The 16,835-nt window shown below is 36.4% G+C and overlaps 1 protein-coding gene across 4 annotated transcripts in view; it reads right to left on the bottom strand.

Annotated features, from left to right (window-relative positions):
* The window catches only part of PBX3 (PBX homeobox 3), a 249,237-nt gene that overhangs the window by 33,117 nt on the left and 199,285 nt on the right, over positions 1-16,835 (bottom strand). For all 4 annotated transcript variants that reach the window (XM_018055778.1, XM_018055780.1, XM_018055779.1 and 1 more), the window contains 2 exons: positions 10,204-10,394; positions 3,916-4,051 (listed from right to left, as the gene is read on the bottom strand). In XM_018055778.1, the coding sequence (XP_017911267.1) occupies positions 3,916-4,051; positions 10,204-10,394 (327 nt within the window). The remainder of the gene's footprint in view (positions 1-3,915; positions 4,052-10,203; positions 10,395-16,835) is intronic.

Raw genomic sequence — 16,835 nt, 5'->3', positions numbered from 1 at the left:
GATGTGAGAGTTGGACTGTGAAGAAGGCTGAGCACCAAAGAATTGATGCTTTTGAACTGTGGTGTTGGAGAAGACTCTTGAGAGTCCCTTGGACTGCATGGAGATCAAACCAGTCCATCCTAAAGGAGATCAGTCCTGGGTGTTCAGTGGAAGGAATGATGCTAAAGCTGAAACTCCAGTACTTTGGCCACCTCATGTGAAGAGTTGACTCATTGGAAAAGACTCTGATGCTGGGAGGGATTGGGGGCAGGAGGAAAAGGGGATGACAGAGGATGAGACGGCTGGATGGCATCACCGACTCGATGGACATGAGTATGCGTGAACTCTGGGAGTTGGTGATGGACAGGGAGGCCTGGCGTGCTGCAATTCACGGGGTCGCAAGGAGTCGGACATGACTGAGGGACTGAACTGAATATAATTTGTAGATAATTATAAATAATTTATATTATTTATAAATAATTCCTTTATGGTATTTTCCCCTCCAGTAGAGGATCCAGTCTAGGGTCAAACATTGCATTTACATGTGATGTCTCTTTAGCCTCTCTTAATCTAGAATATTTCCATGGTCTGTCTTTGATATTTTTAAAGACCACTACTCCTTCCTCACTTTTTTTCCAACTAGAACATTCCTCATTATGGGTTTGGCTGATGTTTTGATGTTTTCTAGTGATTAGATTCAGGTTACATTCCAGGGCAAAATACTATATAAATGTCCATTTGTCCCTCTTTGATAATGTTGATTCTAATCACCTGGTCAAGGTTTTATTCTATTTTCCCACTCTATAATGGCCTTTCTAAAAAATATCCCTTGTAACTAAAAAAGGCCTATGAAGAGGAGAGATACTTTAATACCATATTCATTATACAAATATCCTCCTAGATTTAATATCTGTTGGTAATGTTTGCCTGATATAATCTTTACTAAAATGGTTGCATCTTGTTGATGTTTCACAATCTTTATTAAGTACTTTGACAAACATCCTACCACTGGATTTATCAACCTTTTCCCTTGTTGCTTACACATTTTATCGTTTTAAAGACTATTCTCAAAGTACTAAAGATATTTCCTTACATTTTCTTCTGAGAATTCCTTTCTTATTCCTTAAGTATTTTAAGCAATATTTTTATTTCAAGCAATAAAGAATAAACCAATTTCATACACTTTAAATCTAGCAAAAAATATTGCTATAGTTGTCAATTTTCAGTGGGTTTCAATATTTTAAAGTTAGCTTTGTCTATTAACAACTTCTGGATTCTAACTTTAATTGTACTTTAGTATGATGCATATTTAAAACACTGTTTTTTTTCTTTAGAAATTAGTTCACCTGTCAGGTCTGGAATATTCTCTGCTTTCACAGAGAAATTAAACAACTTAAAAGGATACTAATTAAAAAGGCTAGCAACTGGACTTTCCAGGCAGTCCAGTGGTTAAGACTCTGCTTCCAATGCAAGGGGCACAGGTTCAACTCCTGGATGGGCAACTAAGACCCTGCATGCCACACAAGTCAGGGGAGGAGGAGAAACGCGAGCAACTTATGTCTTTAATAGTGAAAATAACACTGTTTCCATGTCAGAGATGTGGGGAAAAGGGAATAGTGGAGGGGAAATAACACTTTTAAGCGTGAAAAAGTAAAACGGAGAGGAAATTGTCACAATTTACACTGAATCTTACACTGATTGTTGAAATTCTCCATTTGAAACGCTGATTGGGGAGAAAAAAAGGTCATAAAGTCTGCTTTTTGGACAAAGAAATATATCTATGTCTATATTATTTCTAATTGATGCAATTACTAAAAAATTCCCAAAACTTAAGCTATTTTTCTATGAAAAATCAACAGAATGAATATAGTAGTGAATGATTTTCTTTTTTAGGAAAAAAAAAAGGTAAATGGGATCCTAACCTATTTTAGGGGAGAAGGCGATGGCACCCCACTCCAGTACTCTTGGCTGGAGAATCCCATGGATGGAGGAGCCTGGTGGGCTACTATCCATGGAGTTGCGAAGAGTCAGAAACAACTGAGCGACTTCACTTTCACTTTTCACTTTCACGCACTGGAGAAGAACATGGCAACTCATTCCAGTGTTCTTGCCTGGAGAATCCCAGGGACAGGGGAGCCTGGTAGGCTGCCGTCTATGGGGTCGCACAGAGTCTGACACGACTAAAGTTGACTTAGCAGCAGCAGCAGCAGCCTATTTTAGAAGTACAGCAAAACTTCCCTAGTTCAGAATAGTCAGAAGGAAACTTTTCTTACTCGTTACACAAGCATGTGTTAACAAATCCTACATAACATACACAAGAAGCAAGTACAACCAGTGAAAAACCAGGATTATACTGATTTTTGAAAAAATGTATATAATGTGTTAAACTCCAGTGGTGAACATGTTATAGAAATAAAAAAGAAAGCAAGAAAGGGAGTAGAAGCATGAAACATCTTAATTTGAACGGGACCCACAAACATCTGAATTCTAAGTCAGAGAGAGCTACTGGGATTAGCAGGTGTAAACTATTATGAATAGGGTGAATAAACAGCAAGGTACTACTGTATAACATAGGGAACTATATATAGTCAACATCCTGTGATAAACCATAATGGGAAAGAATACTAAAAAAGGAATGCCTTGTGACTTGGCTGTACAGTAGAGATTGGCACAACACTATAAATCAACCCTACTTCAATAAAAATAAAAACACCGATATGAAACTTTCATTAGAATGTGAAAGTTTAGAATCATGAACTTCAGATCTATATGAATGTTTATTTAGAGGCTACATTAAAATTTGTGTCACATGACTTCTAGGCACCATTAAAATTTCTGCCGTGAGTGAGCTTTTCCGTGTCACTGCAAGAACTGGTTGACTACTGCATTTGCTTGCTATAAAGAAATCTTATTGAAGTTATAATCTATAAACAATAATATGAGGACTTAAAGTAAAATTATATTTTAGAGCTAATGCCAATAGAATATACTTATTTTTTAAGGAGGTACAGTTACTTGGTTATTTATTTGTCTCCAACTCTCAGTCTAAAAAGCAAGTCTGGGATTTCCCTGGTGGGTCCAGTGGTTAAGAATCTGCCTTCCACTGCAGGGGAAGTGGGTTCAATCCCTGGTTGGGGAACTAAGATCCCACATGCTAGTGGAGCAATGGGGCCCATGTGCCACAACTATTGAGCTCATGCCACAACTGGAGAGTCCGTGTGTCACAAGCAAAGTTCCTTCATGATGTAATGAAGATCCCACTTGCTGCAACTAACACCTGATGCAGCCAAATACATTAAAAATAAAACAAGTCTATCGGCCTAAAATTAAGTGTATTTGTGTTAGAAGATGAAAGCTAACTTCCAGGGCACGATTTATTACAAATAGACATTTTTAAAAATAACAACAACAAAAGCAGGGATAGCATGAATTTAATTCTTCCATTTCATGGATAACAAAAAAGCAAAGAAATCTTTGAAACCCAAATATCATAGCACGGTTATCAAGAAAGGACTTGGAGAACTCCTCAAAGCTTTCATCACAGAGCTATATGAAACTTCCTTTTGACAACAAACACGTTGGTTTCTCACTGGTAGATTAGACCGGTCATCTAAATCGGGAAAGCGAAACTCCATGCTGTTTACCGAAGAGTCATGTGAGGGTAAACCACGTCTCTCCCCTAAGTATGTTTCTGTTCTTTCTAGAGATATACGCTAGGGAAGCGGGGATCATTTTGATTCTTTGACATTTAAGGTGAAAAGAAATTATCTAAGCTTTAAAAGCTTGCATAAAAATGTGGAAATATCTATGTCTTCCTTATATCTTCTTTGGTGATGAAACATCTGGATATGAAATTTGATGAAAACGCCCTGAGGAGAAGAGCAGGGTTCCTACAGCCAACGGAGGAACACGACGCACCTGTGGCACCCCTCTCACCTGGGACACTGTGATGCTGCACTTCTTGGCCAGCTCCTCTTTGGCTTCTTCACTGGGGTAGGGGTTGCTGAGGTGTGAGTAAAAATATTCATTCAGGATTTCTGTGGCCTGTTTACTGAAGTTACGCCTTTTTCGTCTATGAAGGAACCAAAAGGAGAACAGTAGTTATAATCCACATTAACCAAAGAGGGATATATTACTTAGGATTATACAAAAAAAAAGTTAGATTTCTATTTTTTAACATTCTCAGGGTCTCATGTATCATCATGATATTGTAAATTGTACTCTTGGCATTCTCCAGAGAACTATCCAATTCACATTAAGATGTAGGATAACTAAGAAAAACTCTAGAATGTAAAGCACAATTCACTTCACTATTTAATTTATTCAACAAATACTTATTAAGGATCTAATGTGTTCTAGATATTCAATAAGGATACAGTTATAACAAAACAGATAAGGGCTACAAGGGAAGTTTATAGGAGATTAGAGAGTTAGGAAAAGAAAGACATTAGATAAGCACCACAGAAATAAATATTTCTAAATTATGGTGATCATGTCAAGTACCATGAAGAAAAAGTATAAGGTATAATGAAAGTGTCTAAGAAGGAAACCTAACACAGATTATGAAGTCGGGAAGGGTGTCCTTGAAGGAGTGACATTTAATCTGAGAACTGGACAGTGTGTATGAGTTAGTCAGACAAAGAGTAGAAGGAAGAGAAATAAGCAGAGGCAATGGTCTTCAAACAGGAAAAAAGCTTGGCCAGTCTAAAGGGCTAGAGGAGGCTGGAGCACAGTAAAAAATCAGGAAATACATGAGATGAGTCTGGAAGGATGGACAGGGGCCAGATTACACAGGCTTAGTGGATCCTCTATGGATTTTTGAATTTTATTTTAAGTGCAATAGGAAGCTATTAAAGGTTTTAAGTTTTACATTTTAAAAAGATCATTGTGACTACTGAGAATAGCTGGAGGAGGGCATGAAAGGAAATGTAGAGATATTTAAAGAGACAACAGCAATGGTCAAACTGAGAGATGATTGTAACCTGGCAACAGGGTAAGAGTAATGGAAATAAAAAGATTCAAGCTCTGTTTGAAAAGTAAAAGCAACAGGACTTAATAATAAATTGGATGGGGGGAAAAAGTGGGGGAATACAGAGAAGGAAGGTAAGGGGAAAAAAATACGTCAAAGATTTCTGGATTTTTCTTCTTAAGTAACTGCCTGGTCCCAGGTATGATTTGCTCACCAGGGAAAAACTAAGGGAGGACAAGTTCTTTATTTTTATTGGGAGGGGGTGGCAGAATGTCAGAAGATCAAGTATTTGCTGACAAGGTATTTCAAATAGCAAAAATGTCATTTATATTTGGGTCTTATTATTAAGATTTTAAAGAATTCCAGTGTGAAAATTAGCCTCTTTCAGATTTCACTTTAAATTAAATTCTCCAGTAACTAGAAAACACTTTCCCCAAATAATTTTCCTAATACTGTCTTACAAATAATCTTAATGATCTTAATTGTGATAGCATACACTCAGGAAAGACAGTATCAGTAGGCAGTTGTAAGTGTGCATACCCTACAAGATTCTTCTAGTTAAAATGATATCACTAACATGGCAGGTTAAGTATGTGATCTCTGTTTCAACATTAAGGGAGAGTCAAGGGAGCAAGAAATCTAGGTCTGATCAAAACATCTCAAGTTATGAGACCTGAAATTTCTTAATTTCAATAATTTTTTGGAAGGTTAAACCACTGTATCCTGAGGGATGAAGAAGAGAGTCAAAATCTATTTGGGGATTAAAATCAACAGGATTTGATGATGAGCTGGATAGGGGAGGCGGTGAGGGAAGACACAGGTGAAAAGAAACGTACACCAAGAAGAGCAATCAGCATTTTAACAGGAGTCAGGCATTGTTGACAGGAAAAACAAAGCCCTTTCCTGGGGCTTACAAGAGGAACAGTCTGGTGAGTGGGTGAGTGGGAGTGTAGGGTAGAAAAGGTCTAGAATAGATACTTAAACTGTCAAACCTACAAGTAATTGCCTGGCCCACTGATAATGCTTGTTGAGACAGTATAGTAATGACCTGCTTGTAAAGGTTTTTGGCTGCCTATGAAAACTTGGAAGATCAGTCACACCAGGCTCACATTCTCAGGAGGCAGCCAGCTAATTTGTGGCTGTCCCCTCAGATGTGTACCCATTTCTCTAATCCTCACTGCCCCTCATCCAGCCACTCCACTCAATTCCATTACATGTAAATATGTGAGCTTGTGATTCAGTGTAAAACATGGAATCCAGCAGCAAGACCGGGTACGGTGGAGCGAATCACACAAGGGCATTTCTTTGGGAAATGAAGACTTATGAAAGGAGGAATGAGCAGAAACATATTGGGAGAGTAAAGATAAGTTTGGCTCGTTTATTGACATTGCCTAGGAGTGGTTGGTTTTAGAAAACACGAAAAAACCTCAGAGAACAAATTTATGGGCAGAATAGAATAACTCACCCCAGACGGCCTGGCTGCATCCAAACTATAGCCCTTCTACTAGAAGAGTAGAGGGACTGACACAAATTTATCCCTAACTGTTCTACACCGCTACATGCGTCGGCCTGTCCAATTACCAAGAAAATGTGAGTATGGCTTTACAAAAAGCCAGGGTGAGCAAGGGGATCATATATCTGAACGAGCATGTTTGCCTGGAGCAGAAAAACCTTGCCTTCTCAGTGCAGAGGGCTTGCTGAGAGGCACTACAAGAATAGATGGAAGTAAAGCTCAGTATTTGCATTCACTCAAAGGGGTAAGAGAGAACTCAGTCTTATACTTCATTTATTTTTTAGAAAAACATTCTTTAGAAAATTTCCATTAAGCATTTCCCCTAAGCTCCCCTTCATTCCCCCAGGCTTCACCACTCTCTAAATGGCTGTGCCTCAGGCCAGTGTGCAGTGATGCCTCTGTCCCGGGTCTGTGTCCCATAGGCCTTACAACATTCCTAACGGCAATCTCGGTGGGAGAAGGGACTCTGCTTCAAGCTTTGCCACGGCCTCACCCTGGCTCTGCTCACTCTGGCTTGTTAACTTCCTTTCTCTTCTTGGAAGAAGTATAAATCATTTAGGTGTATACATTATGAATGCAGTTATGTGAAGAAAAAAAAAAGCATGCATGTTGACAAGAATGGGAAACTATCTGTAGAAATAAGAACAGCAGCTGTGTTAGGAAAGATTTCTTTCTGAAGACAGTACTTTAAAAATTTTTTTTATTTTTAATTAGAGGATAATTACTTTACAATATTGTATTGGTTTCTGCTGTACATCAACATGAATCACCTATAGGTGCCTATATACGTCTCCTTCCTCTGAAGAAAATACTTTTAAATATCTTTGTTGCATAATACTTTTCATTAAAGTGCTCAATGTTTACAATTTAAGAATGGTTTTGGTTTCCTAATGCTACTTCCTTAATGCTTTGAGCTATTATAAGTAGTAAGTGGAATTATTCATTCATCTAGTTAGTCAATAAAGAATTTTTTGCAGTTTTACACTATAAGACACTGGAATTGTGGGGAATGGATATGTATAAGACTTGGCCATTGCTGTCAGTAACAGCGTAACTTACTCGGGAAGAAAAGAAATGATCCTGAAAAGCTACAGTAAAGGCAGTCTGAATGAAGTTTGGTCTGGAGAATGCTATCAACACAGTATCAGTGTTCATGAGAAGGCATGGACCAGTCCAGTGGAAGGATTAAAGTGGGCTTCCTAAAAGGGACCATTTAGGCCAGGCCTGGAAGGATGACCACGGTCTCACTAAATCAACAAACATTGAGCGTTGCCTCAATTCCAGGCTCCATGCTAGACACCCTCACAGACGACAACTCATTACTGGTGACCAAGTTGGGGAAATGGTTGGAGAGAATACGACTTGTTGTGGAAGGCTGGGGATAGGAGTTGAGGGGTGGTAGTGGAAGAGGTGGTTAGGCAGAGGAAAAGGAAGAATTCTAGTCAGAGGAAATGGCTGAGACCAAGAGGTCTTTCATTTTGGATTAAACAGAGGAAAGAACAATTTAGTGATATATTAAGAGCACTAAAAATGTTCACATTTAGATCTAATAATTCCATTTCTGAGAATTAATCCTTAGGAAATAATTCTAAAGATCACAAAGGTTGAAAGCATAAAGATTTTTACTGAAAGACTAACTGCAATAAAAATCTATCTAAAACAGTACCTTCTCTCCGTCATCTTCTCTCCCTTTACCTTGCTTTTTCCTCATAGCATTTACCATTCTATCATATTTCATTACATTACTGAGCAAAATACTATAGCATATTTGTTTACTTGTTTATTGCTTATTTCCCCAGGTAGAATGTAAACTCAACTGGGGCAAGTAAGTTAACCAATCTTGTTTATCTTTATATATCCTCAGTACAAATAAATATTTATAGAAGGAAAGAAGAAAGGAAGTGGAAGGAAGAGGTTATCATGGAAATTAACAGGAACAACTTAAATGCTCAAAAATGAAAAAATGTCTAAGTTAATTATTTATTATATATCCATCTGGTAGACTTCAACAATTAACATTTAAAATAGTTTATATTATATGAAAAATGTTTACCTATTCATGGTAAGTTTTTAAAAAAGCCAACTAAATTATGCATATTGTACCATCACAAGAACATGAAACTAAAAAAGTACCACAAACCAGAAAGGAATATATTAACACATTTACAGTGACTTTCTTTTCCCATTGGGTAGTTAAAAAAGTGATTGTCTTTAATCACTCATCCTTCTAGTCTACATGTTTTCCAAATTTTTCATAGTGAGCTTGGTATTTGTTAAATAGGAAAAATAAGAAATAAAACTTAAATCGTAACAACAACAAAAAAGTAATCTGGGCCGCGACAGGTCACATAAGGCCTCAAATGCCAGGTTAAGTTGTGTGCATGTGTTATCCAACAGTGAAAAACTACTGCAGTTTTCAAGTAAAGCAATGAGTCCATCATAAAAGGGCTATGGAGGATGAGCGGAAGTAAAGTACAGTGGGATGGTACTGTGCTAGCCTAGGGACGAAAGGATGAACACGAACTGAGCAGTGCAAGTTTGGATGGAAAAAAAGAGCCAATACAAGAAATGCTGAAAACAAAGCACTGGTGAGTTCCAGTGACTCGTTCAGTATAGAAGAAGGAACCAAAGACGGCAGAACAGGAGCATAATCAGGTAGCATCTTTCCTATCTGGCTCCAGGGAAGAGCTCTGGCATGAAGACTGTTCCTCACATCTTATTTTCCAGTTGAGATGCTAATTTAGCTATTTTCTTTAATACTGTGAAATTTGGACAATGTTTATCACCTCTGTGAGATTCCAAGGGAGAGAAAGAAAAATAAAATAGAAACCCCTTTACAATGTTGAAGACTGATCGCAAGCTTTAGCAATGCCCAGGAGGATTTCCTGTAGAGGCAGCATAGAGTAGGAACTTGACAGTTCCTCTGTTATGTCACCCAGTAGGTCTAACACATCATATGCAATTTATTACCTAACTCCTGTGAAAACTGGTGAAAGCTTCAGATAAAAGAGAAATATGTATCCCTACAGGAGAAACTCAGAAGCTTTCCTCTAGATTTGGAAAAACAGAGTTTGGGGTTTTGTGGTAACTAAAATACCACTTCCTCCTTAGAAATATCTGTATCTTGAAGGATTTTCTTCTAATATGCACAAGCAACATAATATTAAGAAATTCTTAGAAAACAAACCTGCATTAAAACAAAGTTACATACTGAATGTTATCCTTAAAAATACTTTTTAGCATCAGAATTAAAAGGCTACATATTACTAAGTCATTATTAGCAGCACTAACACTATTTGTTTCCTGAGACACCAGAAGGTGAAGTGTTAGTCGTGTTCCACTCTTTGTGACCCCATGGACTGTAGCCTGCCAGGTTCCTCTGTCCATGGAATTCTCCAGGCAAGAATACTGGAGTGGGTAGCCATTCTTTTCTCCAGGGGATCTTCCCAATCCAGGGATTGAGCCCAGGTCTCCTGCATTGCAAGTAGACTCTTTATCATCTGAGGGAAGTCCAAATTGAGTCACCAAATTGGCAGCTAATAGCACTACCACCTCCAGACAAGAAGAGGCTTGACACTGCAGGCACCATGAGGTGAATTACCTATCCATTGTAGAGAAGGGCTCTCATAGCCAAATTAAAGAAGAATCTAAGACCAACTGGCCAGAATTACATAAAATAATATACAAAGAGTGAAAAGGAAAAAAAAAAAAAGCCATGCAATGGATTTGTGGCCTCACATACCTGGCATCAAGGAACCTTGATCTTAAAATCATAACTGCTTCACAAGTACTTTGTTTGAGCTGCATCTGAATGGAACTAAATTTTCGATGGATGATGCCCACCATTCTTTCAATCTCTTTTGGGGATATGGGACGTGTTCTACTCTGTTCTCGGAGAAGGTTCATCACGTGTGTAGTGAATTCATTACATGCCTGTAAGGGGGAAAAAAAAAATCACTCCTTAGGAATCTGGTATTTTTTATTATCACACCCAGACATTAACTCATCTGAATTTCTATCTCATTTGCAACCGCCAATGGCATTATGTAGTAGGTAAAATGAAAACTAAGACACATGTGAAACGGCAGTGATAACTAGATAGGGGCACCAGGACTCTGGAACTATGAAAGCCCAGGCATGCAAGGAAACAGCACTCAACTGCCCTTCCTACCACTTTCAGCCCACTTTCAAAATGAGGTTTTCCCACTGGAGGATGCTCTGTGCCAATTTCTATATATAAGTACAGATATATGTTTTATGTTAATACTAAGCATCTCCTATTTCCTCTGGGGTTTTACTCAACTTATGTTTACTGAAACACTATGAAGTTCAAACTCTTCCAAACGCAGTAAAAGGACACATAAACGAGCAAGATGTGGATCTGACCTTCAGTGCGATAAAATGTATAAAAACGAATTCTTAAACAGGCAGGCCATGCAAAGCATCACAGGAAGAGTGTTCCCTAAGTTCCAAAGAGTAAGTATTCTCATTGGGAAACAAAGATCACTTCATGGCAAAAAGTGAAATCAGGGCTTTAAAGAATGGGTAAGATTTTTGAAAAGTGGAATAAAGGTGGAAATCAAGAGGAATTAAAGGCACAAGAAAGAAAGAAAAAAAAAAACCCTGGAAATAATGGTATGAAGCTAGTTCAGAGGGACAGAGAAGAGGGTACAGGAGAAGAGGGAGTTCAGATTTGCACTAGCAGATAAAGGGCCTTGGATGCCATGCCAGCGTCCTAGTATAACATAGCTGTGGTGTGGGCCTTATTTGTGGATCTACACCATTTCTGAAAGAGGGATAAAACAGCTCAACTCCTCAGGGAAAGGGCAGCAGGAAAATAAGGATCAGATGTGGGTCTCAAACATTTTAGTTAAAAATCCTGTCCCTGTCTCTTTCAGCTCACCTGTATTCTTTAGATCTACAAAACCACGTAACTCGGTCTACACAGATATCCAGTATCACCTTGGTGAATAAAGCATCTGTCTATATCTCTGCATAAAAACGATACCTTCTGATATTTTTTTTTTAAAGACAGGAGATTCTGCGTCTTATTGCATGGATGCTTAGCAGGTTAAACAGAACAATCGTTGGTCATGGCAAGACATATTTTGAAGATATAACATTATATGATAATTAATAACACAATTTCCCTACAGACATCCTGAACATATAGAACAGGATGGTTTTTCTAACTGCTCATGAGAGAACTAACTTTTAAGGATGCTGTTTCGGTTACTTTAAGTGGAGCTTTTATATAAATATTTCTAAGGTGAGGTAAAATGAGTCTTGCTTACCAGTTAAAGTTTTTATGTTTTAAGTATGTATAAGTTTTAAGAAATTTAAAGTTCCTTTAAAGTGGTGATTCTGGGATTCTTCAGAGTATGGATTTGCACAGCACTCATGGTAGGCATTCAATAGCCACCTATGGATTGGTGGGGTTTTGTATTACAATTCAAGAGTAATGTTGATTAATATCTATAAATACATTATCCCTGACGAATCTTTATAACGGACGAATTTTTAACCTGCAGTCCATGGAGAGGTCTAGAGTGTCCAGGACACTCCTTCAAATCTTATTTAAGTTGTATGCACATTTGTCTTTCCTGAGGGGACAACCTGTGGGGTTTTCCTTCTCATTTCAGATTCTTAGCCAGTCTACAATTTTAAAAGGCTAAAAATTATTGTCTGGGGTTATGGGACAGTAAAATGTTAAGGAACTTTGTAGGTTTAAAAGTGGAAGTTCTTTCCGTCTTTAAGGAAACCATAGTAAAGAGAAGCAAATTTAAGATTTTCCCCACTATATTATCAACATAGAGTATCTTGCGCCAAGCTGAAAATAAGTGGTCATCCTGCCAAGAAATATACATATAATTTTTTTTGGTACTTTCTCAAAAGAGATGTTCATATAATTTAAAATTATATAATTTGATAAACTCCAGTCCTCAGTTTTCTTATTAGTAAAATGAAGAAAAGAAAACTAGAATAGCAAATTGAAATCAGCAAATTTGGATATAGACTTTTATAAGTTAGTTCTAGAAGATGTTAATACAGTATGTTTGGGAAATGGGGAGTTAACCATAATTTAAAATTTGTGGGGAAGGGGCAGGATTCTTCAGTACTTTCAATATGCCAACATACATCATCATAAATCTTCAAGGGAGAATGGTGTATCCAACTTTGACCAAATAAATTTGGTCACAAAACCTCTTCTATCTGGAGCAGTGCTGTCTAATAGAAGAATATTGTGAGCCACATATGAAAAAAGAATTTTTTGGTCATTTAATGTTTTTGCTATTGCATTGACTATTTTCCAAATGTGTTTTATTTTTCACATATGAAATTATAATTTTTCTAATAGCCACATTAAAAAATAAAAAAATCAGGTGCAATTAATTTTAACAATGTGGTGGTAGTTTAGTCGCTTAGTCGTGTCCAACTCTTTCGCAACCCCATGGATTGTACCCTGCCAGACTCCTCTGTTCAGGGGATTTCTCAGGCAAGAATACTGGATGGGGTTGTCATTTCCTTCTCCAGGGGAATCTTCCCAACCCAGGGATCGAACCCTGGTCTCCTGCATTGCAGGCAGATTTTTCACCACTGAGCCACCAGGAAAGCCCAATTTTAACAACATATTTTATTTAACCCAATATATGAAAAATATTAACATTTCAACACATAATAGTATCTTTAAAAAACTGCTAATGAGATATGTTCCATTCCTTTTTTTTCACACACTTTGAAACTCAGTATATATTTTACATTTACAAAAGCACATCTCATTTCAGAGGAGCTAGATTTCAAGGACTCAACAGCTTTTTATGACTAGTGGCAACCATACTGGACAGCACAGCTCTACAGCACCTTGTGGGCCAACATACTAAGAAAAATTCTCTGGGAAATAGTATACTAAGTAATCTTTGATGTTCCTTCTCATTCTTTACTACCATACATACACATAACCCCCCCAAACACAACCACAACCACAGAAGGCAGTTTCACTTAGGAATGTCTTGATAAAGCAAGAGAAAGTATTCATTTTATTACATCTCAGTCTTTGACTACATCTTCAACATTCTGTGTGATAAAATGGAAAGCGTACCAAAAGGACTTCAACTGCTCATCAAGGATGGGTGTCTTGAGAAAAAGCTCTCATGTGATTGTTTAAGTTGTGAATTGATGTCGTCTATTTCATGGAATACCATTTTTATTTGAAAGTAAAATCGACAAATTATTATAATTTTTCTGATTTGGGTATTTGGTAGATATTTTCTCAAAATGAACCAAGCAAGCTTGTCACATCAAAGAAAATAGCTGACAGTAGTTGTGCCAATGGTGAAATTCTGGAAAACCTGCATCTACTACCTTGAGCTTTATAGTTTCCTAGCAGACTTTCTGATTAATTTGGTATTGATATTAATAAATATGACATTTTGATGTTATATAAGGTGTTAACATTAGAAGATATACATAACTCAGTGAACCATTATTTTTCAAATGATCGATGCATGATGTTACAAAAATATGCATAAGTAAAAGATCCATTCAAAGTGTGCACTAGACCAATAGATTTTAAAGGAACTGAGTACAAAAAGTTGGTATGATTTCAGACTCATAGCTAATATTTAGGATACTACAACTTGTCAAGTTTTGGTATAATACAAGAGAATAATATCCATAAGTATTTTAAAAGGCTATCAATACACCCCTCCCTTTTCCAATAACATATTTGTGTGAAGACAGGTGTTCTTCATATACGTCAACCACAGGAAAGGAGACTGACCACAGAAACACATTTAAGAATCCAGGTGACTTCTATTAAACCCAACATGACAAAATTTTGCAAAAATGTAAAAGCAATGACATTCTTCTAAATGTTGAGGTGTTTTTTATTTTAAATGCAAATTAAACAGATAATGATTCATTACTGATTTTTACATTAATACATACTTTAATTTGTTCTCAGTTTTAATTTCTATTATAATACATTGATAGATATAATCCACTGAACAAAAGCTCTTAGGAGATCTCCAATAATTTTTAAGAATTCAAGTTCTAAAACCAAAAACTTTGAGAACTGCTGTACCAGGATATTTCTAATCTGCACAGGTAACAATGCTAATTCCTACAAATCTGGTTCACACATATGGCAACGTATGTCTATGACAGAGTGTATGTCTTGATAGATCCTTCAAGTCTCCTGTGTGAGTGATACCTGAGTTTTTTTTTTTTTCCTTCAGTTCTTCTCTGACTCTCAGTTTTTCTCTGGCTGTATTTTAATCTCTCTCAGAATGAATGTCTGCCTATGGTTTCTAAGAAGCAGCCAGAGGGTTGTATTAAAAACAAGGGTTAAAAGCAAAAAGTTTCTGCATCTAAAAACTCATAATTTCCTAAAACATTTGCTGAATGTCTCACAACTTATTAAGTGAAGTCATCTATGAATGCAAATGCTGATTAGCAATTTGGCAATAGCCCAACATTCACAGAATTCACATAGCTTTTCTTTAAACCAGTAGTTCATACATGATTAATTAGAACATCTCATTTATGTAGTGTGCACTTTAGCTCATTACTCTAAGTAAAATTCGTTAAGTATTTACATTTAGATAATTAAAATCTGGGTACACCCTTAAGAAAGATGCATACACTTTAGGCAAAGTGATTTTTTTTCCTTTTTACCACTGAAAGTAAATTACAGCCTCATTTACAGCATCATCTGTACCAGTTGCAGAGCAGAGCACAGTACTGCCTCATCTCTTCTTCCTTAAAAGGTATACAGTTTCATAAACAAGAGAGTGCAGTAAGAATGATCAAATGATTGCAGAGTTGTTTTGAAGGGCTACCAAACCACAAACTAGCATCAATACTGTTTATAACATAAGATGCTCACTTTAAACATTTATCATATCCTCTGTCATACCTACAAGACTATATCATTAAAATAGACATTGGAAACTTTTTTCATTGCCTTCTTACTTTTCCAAGTGAAATTGTCTATTAAGAATTTTCTAGTCAATGTCCACATACAAATATAGAAACACTTTGGTTAAATAAGAGATTTAGGAAGTGAATTTTGATTCCTTGAATTTTCTAACTTACAAGTAATGGCAGAAACCTCTTTTTCCTTTTAATCCAGCTGTTGAAAATTATCTTGGATGCATTTTTGTTTACTATGAGACAAAATATATGTTTTGTTTAAAACAGGCATTGCAATAACATACTTAAATCAACATAAACTGGAAGGCTTCATCTGATAAAAAATATTTTCTTTTTTTTTTAATTTATTTATTTGGCTGCACAGGGTCTTAGTTGTGGCATGTGGGATCTAGTTCCCCAACCAGGGATCAAAGCCAGGGCCCCAGCATTGAGAGATCAGAGTCTTAGCCACTGGACCACCAGGGGAGTCCCTAAAAAACATTTTCAATTAATTCTTATAATAGCCTTTCTCCTTGCCATTTGTTCCTTTCTCTTTAAAAATTCAGACTAAGTAATATAATTGAGGATTTGAAACATCTGGATTTTTCATAATGCTGTTAATAATATTTATTAAATATATTTGTTAAATATAATAGGAGATAGTAAAACTATCTCTTCCATATCCATATATATTTGGTTTACAGTCAAAATTAGTTTTCGGGGTTTTGTTTGTTTTATCATGGTGGTTTTTTTGATGGTGAATTCAAGATTCAACCCCTTTCTTGCCTGTAAGGTCCCATCACTGAAGAAAAAAATGTAAAATCAGACGGTGAGCAAGCATCTATTTTAGAGGAAGTATTAAAATGGTTCATGATCAGATCTAAAAACTGAATTTGCCTTTTGTAAACATCTAGACACGCTGACTGCAAACAGATCATAATACTCCCTATTCTAAAAAGTCACTCTTCAAAGAAAGAATAAATCTCTATTAAAAGTTTATGACTCCAAAATTTGCATGCATCCATTTTCTAGATACCTTTATAACCTTGCAAGTAACTCTAGTCAAATATTATAGATTTTGTATTTATGTAATGCTTATAAAATCAATGAATTCTTCTTGTTTCCAAATAAAAGTCAACATTCAAAGATATCTTTTATTTAAGCCAACCAGAATGAGATCAATATGCCTATGAAATAGTTGCAAAGATGAAATATCTATGGTTCTTCTTTCAATTGGAGCAAAAAAATCGGACACAACTTAGTGACTAAACAACAATAGTTGGTTTACAATGTTGTGTCAGTTTCTGCTGTACAGCAAAGTGAATCAGTTATACATATACATACATCCACTCTTTTTTAAGATTCTTTCATACCTCAACACATCTTTATACTCATGGTTTGTGGACCTGTCTCATGAGGGTTTGTAAGGATTATACTATAAAATACATGTTAATTGCAGAA

Source organism: Capra hircus, chromosome 11, assembly GCF_001704415.2.
Source record: "Capra hircus breed San Clemente chromosome 11, ASM170441v1, whole genome shotgun sequence".
NCBI lineage: Eukaryota > Metazoa > Chordata > Mammalia > Artiodactyla > Bovidae > Capra > Capra hircus.
Note: the sequence above shows the minus strand (reverse complement) of the source record. Positions and strands in the feature narration are given on the sequence as shown.